The sequence below is a fragment of the Melanerpes formicivorus genome, unplaced genomic scaffold (assembly GCF_026170545.1).
Source record: "Melanerpes formicivorus ecotype bairdi unplaced genomic scaffold, bMelFor1.0.p_v2 SCAF_3, whole genome shotgun sequence".
NCBI classification, from domain to species: Eukaryota; Metazoa; Chordata; class Aves; order Piciformes; family Picidae; genus Melanerpes; species Melanerpes formicivorus.
In genome coordinates this window covers 37292540-37306831 of record NW_027142355.1, presented here as the reverse complement: position 1 = coordinate 37306831, position 14292 = coordinate 37292540, and the positions used below count along the sequence as shown (strand labels likewise).

Below are 14292 nucleotides of genomic sequence, written 5' to 3'. Positions count from 1 at the left end.
ATAATCAATTCAAGATAATTGTAATGCAGACAGATCCCCAGTGTTGGTTTGCTCTAAGCAACAGTCACTTTTCAAAGAGGAAAGCCATTTCTGAGCTCTTTAATCTTCTATACTGGCCCTCAGAATTACATTTGAGGGGTTTAGAGAATATGGTTATCACATCCCATGAGTCAGGTCTATTAATAAATTTTTCTTTCAGGGTCCCATAATACTTTATCAAAACAGATCTGGCAAAATACAATGCCTACTATGTGCAGGAAACTAAGGGATGTCTCTTCACTCTCTTCACAGCTTTATCAGCCTGAAAACTTGGTTTGTTTTGTTTGTTTGTTTTTCTGGAACCATTATTTTTATTTAAATTATAATGTGGCTCTGCTTTTTATACTTTTGAAACTGGACAAAAAAACCCTATTATTAAAAGTCAGCAGTAAATGGCTAACAATGGAAAGCAAGTAAAGATGCGGAGCAAGTCTACATAAACTTCATTCAAATAGAAATGCCCTAGAAAAAGGAACTTGTGATAGTGTGCCCCCAACCTCCATCTGCTTGTTCTGCAAAACTTTTAGACAGCTGACCTTAATGAAGGAACAATGCATGGAAAAGGAGAGAGGTAGTATTTGAAAGTGGTGGTCATGTAAGGGCAACAGCAGAAGGAAAACACTGATGGCTCTTAGAAGAAATCACTGCACACAAAATAAGGCAAGCCTTCAAAACCAAGAAACTGTCTTCAGACCCTTGGACAGCTTCAGGGTTCTTGAAGTAGTAGAAATGGTAAAGGGAAGTTTAAAAATGAGATGTGATTATCTGTAAATCTATAGAACCTGAGTTGTATGTGCCATATGCCAATGGCATCCTGGCCTGCATTAGGAATAGTGTGGCCAGCAGGAGCAGGGAAGTCATTGTGCCCATGTACTCTGCTTTGGTTAGGCTGCACCTTGAGTACTGTGTCCAGTTCTGGGCCCCTGAGTTTAAGACGGACATCAAAACACTTGAACGTGTCCAGAGAAGGGCAACAAGGCTGGGGAGAGGCCTTGAGCACAGCCCTGTGAGGAGAGGCTGAGGGAGCTGGGATTGTTTAGCCTGGAGAAGAGGAGGCTCAGGGGTGACCTCATTGCCCTCTACAACTACCTGAAGGGTGGTTGTAGCCAGGAAGGGGTTGGTCTCTTCTCCCAGGCACCCAGCATCAGAACAAGGGGACACAGTCTCAAGCTGTGCCAGGGGAGGTTTAGACTCGAGGTGAAGAGAAAGTTCTTCACCGAGCGAGTTGTTCGTCATTGGAATGTGCTGCCCAGAGAGGTGGTGGAGTCACCGTCCCTGGAGGTGTTCAAGAGGAGATTGGACGTGGCACTTGGTGCCATGGTCTAGTCATGAGGTCTGTGTTGATAGGTTGGACTCGATTATCATTGAGGTCATTTCCAACCTTAGTTATACTGTGATACTGTGATATTTGAAATGACTGTATCCTGCCTTTAAACCTCAAAGCAGCTTTCCAATGAGGGTGAACCCATTGTGTAGCAGGAGTTTGAGGAAGCATGGATTTGGAAGAGAGAAGTTTGGAAAAGCATCCTTTGCTTTGGACAGGACAGAATTTGACGGCGAAGTGCCATCAATCAACAACAGAGGGGCTGCAAAGGGAATTTGAATTGCAAGAAGGAGCCCAGAAAATTAAGTCTGGAACACTTACTGAGCTCTGTAATATTTCAACTGCTTTAATGCACTGCCAATGTGTTTTGTGACCAGCCACTTTAACAAACCCATAACTGGGTTCCATCAACTTTTAGAGGTGCCTGAGGCAGCAGGAGAGGCCCATGTCATTACACAAAGACACAAAGTCTTTGTTTCTGCTCACGATCATCGTCTGGAGAGCAAAAGATAACATTAGAATCTATTTAAATAAAGATTTTTTTAAAAGGAAAAAATTGATTGTGTTTCTCACAATATTTGCCTCTTTCAGTGCAACATGAACAATCAACAGGTGAGGTAATTAACATTTATACTTCTTGAAATAAGCACATTGACATATACCAAGCATGTGAACAAAGCTGCCAGCTGTACATCCTCGGACAAGCTGACACTACTGAATGATGAAGGAAGTCATTTTAGGAGATGGAAACAATGGTTATAAATGAAGGAAACAAGATAACTTTTCACTGGATTCCCCTAGGAAAACCCTGCTCAACTGTTTTTAATCCCCATCCCACATCATTTAAAAAATACCATGTGAAATGTATTGCTTCATCACAGCAATAAAGAGAAATTCCAGTAAGACCTAAATGATGCGTGTCTCTCCCTGCTCTTCTCAATCCACTAACACATATTATGCTAATCCTCCTATGTTATTCTTTCAACAAGATCACCTGTAAAGGCAAAAGAACATCAATGATCAATTATACAGAATCCTCCATTCCATCAAATGCAAGCTCACATCTATAGAAATTAAGGCTTTGGGCCTGATAAAATATGCACAAGCTACTTCTGTTACCTAGTGCATGGCTAGCTCAACACACAATTCAGGATTTACCAATGTGAGGCTCACAGGTACTGAGAACACTTCCTGGATTAGACAAGTATTACAGAAACATGAACCATCCAAAGAAAGGTGACACTTTTCAGAGTTTCAACTTAATTTGCACTCCATAGCTATGCTATAATTGCATAAACTAGGACTTAGGGCTATTACTACAAACAACCTGTTTGTTTGCTTTTTCTGCCTTACAGATCAGCTTTGTCAGCTCAAATGAGCTTAAAAACATATGCTGAAATTTCTTTTAGGAGCCACAGAGTCTCATGTGCCAATGGGCCCTGGAAAGCCACAAATGTACAATTTCACCACTGTGCTAAAGATAACGTGCAATGTAAGAGACAATAAGGCAGAAACATGAATACAAATTCCAAGCAAAGCTGATGTTAAGTAGTTTCTTAGGAAAGTAATGAAGATATGAAGAAAATGACCTTAACCCAGAATGATATAATGCAATTAAATACAGAGATGCATCTTTCCATTTGCCTTTGGAAGCCAAAACCTCTTAATGCAACAGCATGCACTTTAAAGTACACAGTGTATTAATGGATATGACTGCACTTTAAAGAACAGTGTATTAATGGGTATGACTTTTCTATCACTGAACTAGTTCTGTGCTGCTAAAGATTATGATTATAGATTTGTGATATGAAAAATACTTACTTTAAACTCATCATTACTGGAATATTGAATTGTAATGAACCCCATCTACTTCTGCGCCAAGTATCTGCCTCACATAACATCCAGGCACAAGGTGTTTGGAGTTACAAGAGGAAACTGGCTGGTATTTCATAGCACTAATAAATAATATGTAACAAATATGTGATTTTACAAATGTTTAAGTTGCAGTTAAAGCCAAGGACCAATTCCTTGTCAAATCTGGATGTTATCTCTTCCTTTTAAACATTTACTTTGATTTAAAATCCTCAAATAAAAACCCAAACAACAACAAAACGAAACAAAACACACAACCCCAGAATTTGAACTTAAAAGTTCTAATTCTGTCTCCCAAATAAACCAAGAAATAAAAATAAAATGAGCTAAGCAAATGAAGAAGCTTCCTTTAGGTGCTTCAAGAGCTGGCAACAGGTTTCCTAAGTGCTTCCTAAAAATAACTAGAGCATCACTAGGGAGAAACTGACACACACAAAAAAAAAGGGGTTGGGGGCAAAAAAACCTCAAATGAAACCAAAAACCCACAAAAAGGGTGGGGTTGGGGGAAGAAAAGAAGGAATCCTTGCTGCCTTGCTTTAAAACAGACACTCCCTAGGCAAAAGGAACTGTTAAGCTTTGGTTTTGACATTATAACTGTGCATTGCATAAGCAATGGGGGAAAGAGAGATTAATTCTCAGCTGGAGTCTCAGGTGTGGTCAAGTAATTTTTCACACAGTCATAGATACAATGTACTTTTTATTTATTAGGCATTCACACACAGAGTACAGCAGACTGCAGTTAAATACATGGATTTCAACTGTTTAAGAGTGAGAGTTGGGGCTACTCACAATTGGTAGAGGCACAAGTGACACTTCACCCCTTAGGAAAAAATCCCTTCTGATAAATGCAGTATTTAACTGGAAGATATTGTATCAGATATTTAACATTTATGCCACCTTTTTAATATTCAACATCTTCATGTTTGATCACAAAATGCATGTTTGGGAAAGTACTTTAAATTTGAATGAACTGTAAGAATAAGTCTCTTCAATTTCCCCAGCTTGCATTAAAGATGAGTGCTCTCTGCTTTCAAGCACTTGAATGATGCTTCGTTATCTGTTCGAGGGAAATCATTCCAGGGTTTTCTATATTCACCAATTGTTGGGGGTTTTTTGTTTGTTTTATTTGTGTTTTTTTTTTTTCCTTTCCAAATGTGTACAACAACAACAACAAAAAAAAGATTACACACAAAGTTTGCCACTGGAATACGAAAGCTCTTCTTTCAGAGTTTTATCGCCTTCTTTATTAAACTTCTGATTTGGAATATAAAGGTGAAACCCCTAAAAAAACAAGACACCTCTTTTACTAAGCCTCTGATCATTCAGGCACACTTATTAGACTCAACTCTCACAAATCTTGCAGCACTAAGACACAGAAGTTCCCAACAACTGATCAACAGCTATCATCACTATGACAACCACCGTAGCGAAAACAATTCAGTGGTCTCAAATCAGCATGTGATATCACATAGGCTGCTATAGTATCTTAGCATCCAGACATAAGGGAAAACCTGACCACCAGAAATTTAAGTAGTTAATGTATTTTTTGTTGTTGTTGTCCATCTAAATTCAGCCAGGACAACAGTAACAACGATGTATTTTTAGCATGATAAACTCTAAATAAAGTCTCTGTATCATTTTCTTACAATGATCAACATTCTTTACAGCATCCATTCTACTGAGGACTAAGAGTTACCAAACATTCTTAACTGTGTTTCATTTCCTGCTTCACAATACCTACACTATATGAAACGGTGACTAGCAACAATCCACAAAGCAAATATCGCCAAACAAATCAAGACCCTTAAGTTAAGAGTTACAAAACATCAACATTTGTTTATGTCACACTGAGGTGATTAAATTAAGTAAAAATAGAATGGTTTAAGGTATATTGCTTACTTTCTGTTGTTCATGTTGTTATAATTATTTGATAGAGAGGGAGAGATCTTTGGCAAAGTTGAAAAATTGGATGCACCTGGGGACCTTTAAAAATACGAAAAGAGTAAATTAGATAAAGATGCTGAGATATTAAAAAAAACAACTAACAAATGATCAATGCACACAAACAAGTATTAAAAGGAAATATTATTATTTTTCTTTATGAAAAGTGGGTGAAGTACTAAAATCATCCAGGAAATGAAGCCCTCAGAACCCATCGTTTGAAACTTGCAACGATTCGCCGTGCTTTAAACATCGGGATCCTGAAGAAACAGAGCGACCAAGCAAACAGAAAACATCACAGGGCACTGGGCTAAAAAAACCAATACTGTTTTCAGTTTACAGTATGCCTACAGGTATTTTGCTGTTTGTGATGGGTTAACCCCCTTTTCTGAAAACAAAAGAACAAAGCAGGGTGGAGGGATTGCGGGTACTTTACCCTCCCTGCAGGGCGATTCCCCTGGGAAAGCTGAGTCTGTTCCACTCCCCCCTCCCTGCCCAGCCAGGGTATAAAAATCAGGACATCATAGCCTTTGGATCTCCTTTTTGGCTCCTGCCTCTGCTGGATGAGAGCTACTGCAGCTGCCCTCCTGCTCCTCAGCCACGTGGCCGGACCTGATCCTTTTCCCTGCTGCCTCCGCACCTCCTCAGAGAAAGACTGGTTTTGTATTATTCTTTTCTGTCCCCCTCCCACCCATTCTTGTTCCTTGCCCTTGTGAACTTTTTTTCTGTTATTGTTATATATATAATTTAAAGAAAAATTCTTCACCTCTCTACTTCCAAGCTGACTCCAGATTGTTGTTTAGTGGATTTGTTCCTTACCCCCTTTTTTTTTTTTTCCCCTCTCCCTGTTTGGAGGGAGGAGGGGGGGAGTGGGGAATAGATTCTCAGCCTTTTCCCCATTTGAGCTTTTAACTCCCAGTTAAAGCTCAAACCACTACAATGTTCTAAAACCTAGAGTCTAAAGTTTCTAACATGGAAAGTTAATGAATTTTTCATCGAACCATAAATGGAGGCTGAGACAAGATACAAAAAGTAGTAAAGATCCATGCTTCAAGGCTGGTTTAACAGCAGCATGAATCCATTTAATTAAAAGTCTTATTAATACTGTTAAAAAAAACCCCCAAGACAATTATACACAATACCAAGCAAACATCAAAAAAGTTTTTTTCCCCTCACAAGTAGTACTATTGTCAGTCACCCCCATTGTTTATCTTTAAGAATGCTGATAATTTTAATCCAAAGACCCTTTGAATGTAGCAACTGAACTGTCTTGCAGTGTACTTTCCTTTTTCTGATCAAATCTCACAGATCACCATGGAAAAGGCTCTGAATACTCAAAGGAATTAATGCACTTTCATGTTTTTGTGGGCCCTATGCAACTCCAGCTGCTTTGCAGAAAGCCCCAGCTGTCACTGGAAAGCTTTGAAATACATATCACGGTATTACTAGAAGAAATTCTGCATGCCTCTGCAAGGAGATAAACATTTTTACACAGGGAATTTTCCCCAAGTATATTTTCACATTTATTTTCCACTTTTCCTTAATAAATCTTTTCCAAACCATAGATCAACATGTGAAGAAAAGATTTTAAAGTAAGTATTCTGACCAACACTCATAAAGCTTTCCCTGTAGATTATTAACTGAAATCCTCTTCTTTGAATATTATCTTCAAAGAAGTAAAATAGTGTCTACAAGAAAGATATAAAACTGAAGTCAGTTTAACCCTACTTAAAGACAAAAGTTAACTTATATACATTCATGTAATTATTTTACAAGAAGCAGTCTGAATGAAGTCATTTTGGATAGAAACTGAACTATTCAAAATAAAGCTTTTATATAAGATAAGCCACATTCAAATGCAACACTGCTTTAAATTTAAAAGCTCAATGTATTATTGTTGTCTAAAAATAAAAGAAACCAGGATCTGCTACACAAAGAAAGGTCTGGTTACCACCAAAACCTAAAAACAAGCTAGTGTTTCTCAGACCAGATTTAGTGAGACTTGGACAGACTGGAGAGCTGGGCAAAGAGGAACCTAATGAGGTTCAACAAGGATTCCTTCCCTGCACCTGGGAAGGAGTAATAAACTGCACCAGTACAGGTTAGGAGATCTGCTAGACAGCAGTCCTGTGGAGAAGGACCTGGGAATCCTGGTGGACAGCAAGTTACCCATGGGACAGCAATGTGCCCCTGTGGCCAAGAAAGTCAATGGTATCCTGGGGTGCAGTAAGAAGAGTGTGTCCAGCGGATCGAGGAAGGATCTAGTGAGGGCCCAGCTGGAATAGTACATCCAGTTCTGGGCTCCTCAGATCAAGAGGGACAGGGATCTACTTGAGAGAGTCCAATGGAGGGCTACAAAGATGATTAAGGGCCTGAAGCACTGCCTTATGAGGAAAGGCCGAGAGTCCTGGGGCTGTTTAGTCTGGAGAGAAGACTGAGAGGGGATCTATTAAATGTCTATAAATATCTGAGGGCTGGGTGTCATATTTTCTAGAGGGCAAAAGAGATCTGGGGAACTATAGGCTCATTTGCCTCATCTTGATCTCACAGGTGATGGAGCAACTGATCCTGACAACCACTTCTAGGTGTATGAAAGATAAAAATACGACAAGAACTAGTCTGTATAGATTTATGAAATGGAAATGTTACTTAACCAGCCTAATAGCCTTCTGTGGTGAGTTTACTAGCTTGGTAGATGACAGACAAGTAGTGTGTGTTATTTACACTTCAGTAAGACTTTTGACACTGGCTCCTGTAACATTCTTACACATATGCAGGTAAAGCATGGGTTATATAATCATACAGTAAAATGGACTGAAAACCAGGGCTCAGATGACTTTGACCAGCAGAACGAAGTCCAGTTGGAGGCCAGTCACCAGTAGTATACTCCAAAGGTCAATACTAGGTCTCTAATATCCTTATTAATGACCAGAACATCAGGACAAAGAGCACCCTCTGTGAGAGATGACAAAACTGGGAGGAGGGGCCAGATGGAAAGCAGCTTGGCAGAAAAGCACCTGGGGTCCTGCTGAATATAAAAAATGAACGTAAGGCAGCAATGTACCCTAGTGGCTAAAGAAGCCAACAGCCTCCTGGGCTGCACTGAGAAGAGCATTGCCAGCAGACTGAGTGGGGTGATTCTTCCCCTCAACCCAGCACTAACAAGACACCTTGGGACTGCCAGGTTCACTTCTAGTCTTCCCAGAAAAGGATATACTGAAGCAAGTACAGTGAGAGGCCACAAAGGTAATAAATGGGTTACAGCACCTGACTTCTGTTGAGAGGCTGAGACACCTGGGACCATTCAGCCCAGTGCTGAGAAAGCCCCAGAGCAATCTTATCAATGTGTATAAATACCCAATGGGAGGAAATGAAGACAGAGCAAGACCCTTCCCAGTGGTGCCCACTGAAAGGAAAAAGGCCATGGGCATAAAGAACAATCAATGAAATTTCACCTGAACGTAAGAAATGCTCACATAAAACCCCAAAGCGATGGCTGTCACTTTGTTTTTTTACAGTTAGGGGAATCAAAAACTGGAACAGGTTAACCAGAATGTATGTGCAGTCTCCAGCCCTGGAGATAGTCAAAATGTACCTGCACACAGTCCTGGGCAACCTGCTCCAGTTGCCCCTGATTTGAGTAGGTGGACTGGATGAGGTTACTTCCAAAGGTCCTTCCATTCTCAAGGACTGTGAAAGTGTGGTTATAATCAGGCTGGCACACAATTTAGTATTACAAGGCAAGCTTTAGTATGTTTAATCTACTTCTATTTAGACTATTCTTTTCTCCCCAAACCCTGCTAATTGAGGTAATCATACTTCTATGGAGATTGTGCATGAAAGGCTGATATTTTAACCTTCAGCAAGCAAAAAAATCAATCTAATGCTCAGGGCAGGCATTTGTTAAAGAGTTTCTCAACCCTGCATTACCTGATATTAATAAATATGTTTGCTAAACTAACTTGAAAGCATCTGTTGTACATTACCAGTATTTGATTTTCACCCACAGGGGCTCAAATACATGGTTACCTCAGTCTAAAAAGTTACTATGAATCAGCAAATGGCAGTCCAGCCCTTCACTGGCAGCCAACCTCTGACAGCTCTCGTTTTCACGATTTAAGGCATGAGAGTGAGTTTCCACTTAGCTCTACTATGCACAATTATCCTTCTTACAGAAAATTCAGTAGAAAGGCACATCTGTTTGCACATTAAGTGCTTCAGGGGAAAAAAGAAACCCCTTTAAAAGAAATAAATCAATCTGTTGGTTAGAGATGGCACTATTTATTTCAGCAAGCAGACGGTTTTGCTTTTGAAGACTCGTGGATATTTTTTCCTAAAAACCTTGGCTAAGCAAGCATTAATTAAAAACAAAATAAATAATGCTAGCTAGGCATCTTTTATTAATTGTTTTTTCCTCTCTCTTAGAAGCTTAGAGAACTAGCTCAGAAAAGAATCAAGCAAAAGCCTTTAGCACTTTTTCAAGGAAAAAATGCACATATTTTTGAAGTAGAAAAAGAATTAGGTAGGAAAGTACCATGTGACAAATACTGAATGAAAATATCCTTTATTACAAGAAGGAAAAAAAAAACTATTTATGTGTCCAGTCAAATTTCTGTATGGACAAAATAAAAAATTCTAGCATATTTCTTTTTACATGCAAAACCTGTTAGAAGAGAACAGAATAAACCAGGTTGGAAAAGACCCTCGAGATCATCGTGTCCAACCTACCATCCAACACCACCTAATCAACTAAACCATGCAACCAAGCACCCTGTCAAGACTCCTCCTGAACACCTCCAATGATGGTGACTCCACCACCTCCCTGGCAGCCCATTCCAATGGGCAATCACTCTCTCTGTAGGGGCAGATGTTAGTCAGTTAGAGGGTAGAAAGGCTCTGCAGAGGGACCTCGACCGACTGGACAGATGGGCAGAGTCCAATGGGATGGCATTCAACAAGTCCAAGTGCCGAGTGCTGCACTTTGGCTATGGCAATCCCATGCAGAGCTACAGGCTGGGGTCGGAGTGGCTGGAGAGCTGCCAAACAGAGAGGGACCTGGGTGTGCTGATCGACAGCCGCCTGAATATGAGCCAGCAGTGTGCCCAGGTGGCCAGGAGGGCCAATAGCATCCTGGCCTGCATTAGGAATAGTGTGGCCAGCAGGAGCAGGGAGGTCATTCTGCCCCTGTACTCTGCTCTGGTTAGGCCGCACCTTGAGTACTGTGTCCAGTTCTGGGCCCCTCAGTTTAAGAAGGACATCGAAACACTTGAACGTGTCCAGAGAAGGGCAACAAGGCTGGGGAGAGGCCTTGAACACAAGCCCTATGAGGAGAGGCTGAGGGAGCTGGGATTGTTTAGCCTGGAGAAGAGGAGGCTCAGGGGTGACCTCATTGCTCTCTACAACTACCTGAAGGGTGGTTGTAGCCAGGAGGGGGTTGGCCTCTTCTCCCAGGCAACCAGCACCAGAACAAGGGGACACAGTCTCAAGCTGTGCCAGGGGAGGTTCAGACTCGAGGTGAGGAGGAAGTTCTTCACTAAGCGAGTCATTCGGCATTGGAACCGGTTGCCCAGGGAGGTGGTGGAGTCACCGTCCCTGGAGGCGTTCAAGGGGAGATTGGACGTGGCACTTGGTGCCATGGTCTAGTCATGGGGTCTGTGTTGATAGGTTGGACTCGATGATCCCCGAGGTCCTTTCCAACCTAAGTGATACTGTGATACTGTAACTTCTTCCTAACATCCAGCCTGAACTTCTCCTGGTGCAGCCTGAGACTGTGTCCTCTTGTTCTGGTACTGGCTGCCTGTCTACAACCTCCTTTCAGGTAGTTGTAGAGAGTGATAAGGTCACCCCTGAGTCTCCTCTTCTCCAGGCTAAGCAGCCCCAGCTCCCTCAGTCTCTCCTCATATGGCTTGTGTTCCAAACCCCTCACCAAAAAAATTAACAGCAGACCATCTGTAAATTCTGTAAACTAACATGCTCTTCGTTTAGGATGATTTATTCCAGAGTGAATTTTAAAGAACAAATCAAATACCAGAATTCAGTCCATTACTTTTATTACATACACAGATGTATACTGATGGATTTATTAAAAATTCTTTTGACCATTAACCATATAAGAAGCATTGCTGAAGACTACGATGGATCAAGAGATTTAATACTTGTGTATAGTTTTTGAACAAAACAGCAAACAATACTTCTCTAAAATTAGTATCATAGTATCAGTCAGGGTTGGAAGGGACCACAAGGATCATCTAGTAGGATGAACATGAGCCAGCAGTGTGCCCAGGCAGCCAAGAGGGCCAATGGCATCAGGGCCTGCATTAAGAACAGTGTGGCCAGCAGGAGCAGGGAGGTCATTCTGCCCCTGTACACTGCACTGGTTAGGCCACACCTTGAGTGCTGTGTCCAGTTCTGGGCCCCTCAGTTTAGGAAGGAGGTTGACTTGCTGGAACGAGTCCAGAGAAGGGCAACGAAGTTAGTGAGGGGCTTGGAACACAGCCCTGTGAGGAGAGACTGAGGGAGCTGGGGCTGCTTAGCCTGGAGAGGAGGAGACTCAGGGGTGACCTTATTGCTCTCTACAACTACCTGAAGGGGGGTTGTAAACAGGCAGAGGTTGGTCTCTTCTCCCAGGCAGCCAGCACCAGAACAAGAGGACACAGTCTCAGGCTACACCAGGGGAGGTTCAGGCTGGAGGTCAGGAGGAATTTTTACGCAGAGAGAGTGATTGCCCATTGGAATGGACTGCCTGGGGAGGTGGTGGAGTCGCCGTCACTGGAGGTGTTCAGGAGGAGACTTGACAGGGTGCTTGGTGCCATGGGTTAGTTGATTAGTTGGTGTTGGGTGATAGGTTGGACGTGATGATCTTGAAGGTCTCTTCCAACCTGGTTTATTCTATTCTATTCTAGTTCCAACTCCCCTGCCATGGGCAGGGACACCCCACACTACATCAGGCTGCCCAGAGCCTCATCCAGCCTGGGCTTAAACACCTCCAGGCATGGGGCCTCAACCACCTCCCTGGACAACCCATTCCAGGGCTTCACCACTCTCATGGTGAAGAACCTCCTCCTCATGTCCAGCCTGAATCTCCCCACCTCCAGCTTCATTCCATTCCCCCTAGTCCTATCACTACCTGAGATCCTGAGAAGTCCTTCCCCAGCCTTCCTGTAGGCCCCCTTCAGATACTGGAAGGCCACAATTAGGTCACCTTGGAGCCTTTCCTTCTCCAGACTGAATAGCCCCAACTCCTTCAGTCTGTCCTCACAGGAGAGGTGCTCCAGCCCTCTGATCATCCTTGTGGCCCTTCTCTGGACATGTAGCAGGAAGTAAGTTTCTAGTTTATAGTTTCTTTGTACGCTTCTCAAACTTGCTTTTATATTTGCAGATAAACAGGTAACAACTTCTTAACAGAAAAATTACAGAAACCTTGTCCTGGCTGTCCATTTAGTAATTAGTGGAACTTCAAAGCTTAAATCTTCAACCTACAATCACAGATTGCTTGAAACGTTTGAATTGCCATCCACCTCATTTTATTTTGTAGCACAGGTGCTGAAGTTACTTGAACTACAACTTCAGTGTTTTGTGTATATATATATATATATATATATATATATATATATATATATATATATATAAAGAGAGAGAGAGAGAGAGAGAGAGAGATCTATGTCTTAGTTTAAAACATCCACTTTATGATAAAAAAAGCACATTCTAATAGGATTGGTTGGTTGGTTTTCTGCCTGTGGAATATCTTCCCAGAGATGATAAACAAAAAATAGCCCGCAAACAGATCAGAAGTCCTCATACAAGACTTGGGATAATCAGCAGCTAAACTATCAAAGCAATTGGGATGTCCATGTCTGGGTGAGTTTGTCACATGTATGACATTTAGGAGACAGTTATTCACAGAAAAGTTAGTGTAACAACTTTCTGCTGAGATGCCCATTAATGCCCATCCATTTTGGCAGTATATGACAGTAAAGACATTCTAGGAGTCACTATGAGCTTCCTAGGAAAAAAAAATTCACAGAAGCCAAGCTTCTTAAGCAACAAACATCCAAATATCTGATACAAACAGAACCTCTCTTGAAGTTCAGTCAAAGGTAAGTGCAAAGGCCTACACTTGAGGAGTAGTAACCCCAGGCATCAGTACACACTGGGATGGGGTGGGAGTTGCAGAGGCAAAACACCCCTGTAGAGCTGGGATCTCTTCAGAGCTCCTCAGTAGCAAAGAGACAGGGATATACTGGGGCAGGTCCAGCAAGATCAAGGGATTACAGCATCTGACCTATGTGGAGTGGCAAAGAACTGGGATTGTTCAGCCTGGAGAAGAGAATGCCCCAGGGTGATCTTATCAATGTGTATGAACACCCAATAGGAGGGAATGAAGACGAATGAACAAGACCCTCCTCAGTGCTGCTCACTGAAAGGAGAAAAGGAAGTGGGCTTAAACTGAAGCACAGATAATCCCATTGAGACATCAAACTGTGGAGTTAAGTTTTCCAGGGAGGTTATGGAGCCTTGATCCTTGAAGATGCTTAAAACTTGAGGAGACAGAATCTTAATCAACCTGCTCCAGGTGACTCTTCTTTGAGTAGGTGGGTTGCACCAGCCCCCAGAGGTACCTTCCAACCTCAACTACTCTATGATTCTGTGAAAAACTTAGCTGATGCTCTGAAATGATCCTGTCTTTTTCAAGCATGGTAAAATGTTTATACTTTCCAATATTCTGTCTTTAGACATTTTAAAATATGGTATTTTATTCCCTGGCCTCTGCATTTGTGTTTGCCATTTGATTTGTACTCTTCTAAAACAAGCACTACAGCAGCACGCAGCAGGGACCGGCGTCAGCTCACTCTGTGACCAATAACAAGAATGTAGGAAGGCATCTGGATGTGCACTGTGATGACAATCTAATACTAATGTATTCCACACAGAAAACTCAAAAGCAGGTGTTTCATATTTCTACCCCTTTAAACATTTATTAGATTTTGCTTATAAAGTTTTAAACAGATGTAAAAACCTGTCCCCATTACTGCTTGCTGATAGTTTCTACTGGAACCCACTAAATTCTGCAAACCTTCCACTATTGCAATGCATTTGAATACCAAATTTCCATCAAT

General features: G+C 41.7%; 1 protein-coding gene across 2 annotated transcripts in view; it reads right to left on the bottom strand.

Moving 5' to 3' along the window:
- USP15 (ubiquitin specific peptidase 15) overlaps positions 1 to 14292 on the bottom strand; it is an 82089-nt gene that overhangs the window by 28282 nt on the left and 39515 nt on the right. Inside the window, exons 7-8 of one of the 2 annotated variants that reach the window (XM_068170399.1) lie at positions 5135 to 5218; positions 3880 to 4516 (exon numbers count right to left, since the gene is read on the bottom strand). In XM_068170399.1, the coding sequence (XP_068026500.1) occupies positions 4459 to 4516; positions 5135 to 5218 (142 nt within the window). In that variant the 3' untranslated portion in view covers positions 3880 to 4458. Of the gene's footprint in view, positions 1 to 3879; positions 4517 to 5134; positions 5219 to 14292 lie in introns of those variants that run through there. The other variant, XM_068170398.1, reaches the window with a different exon arrangement.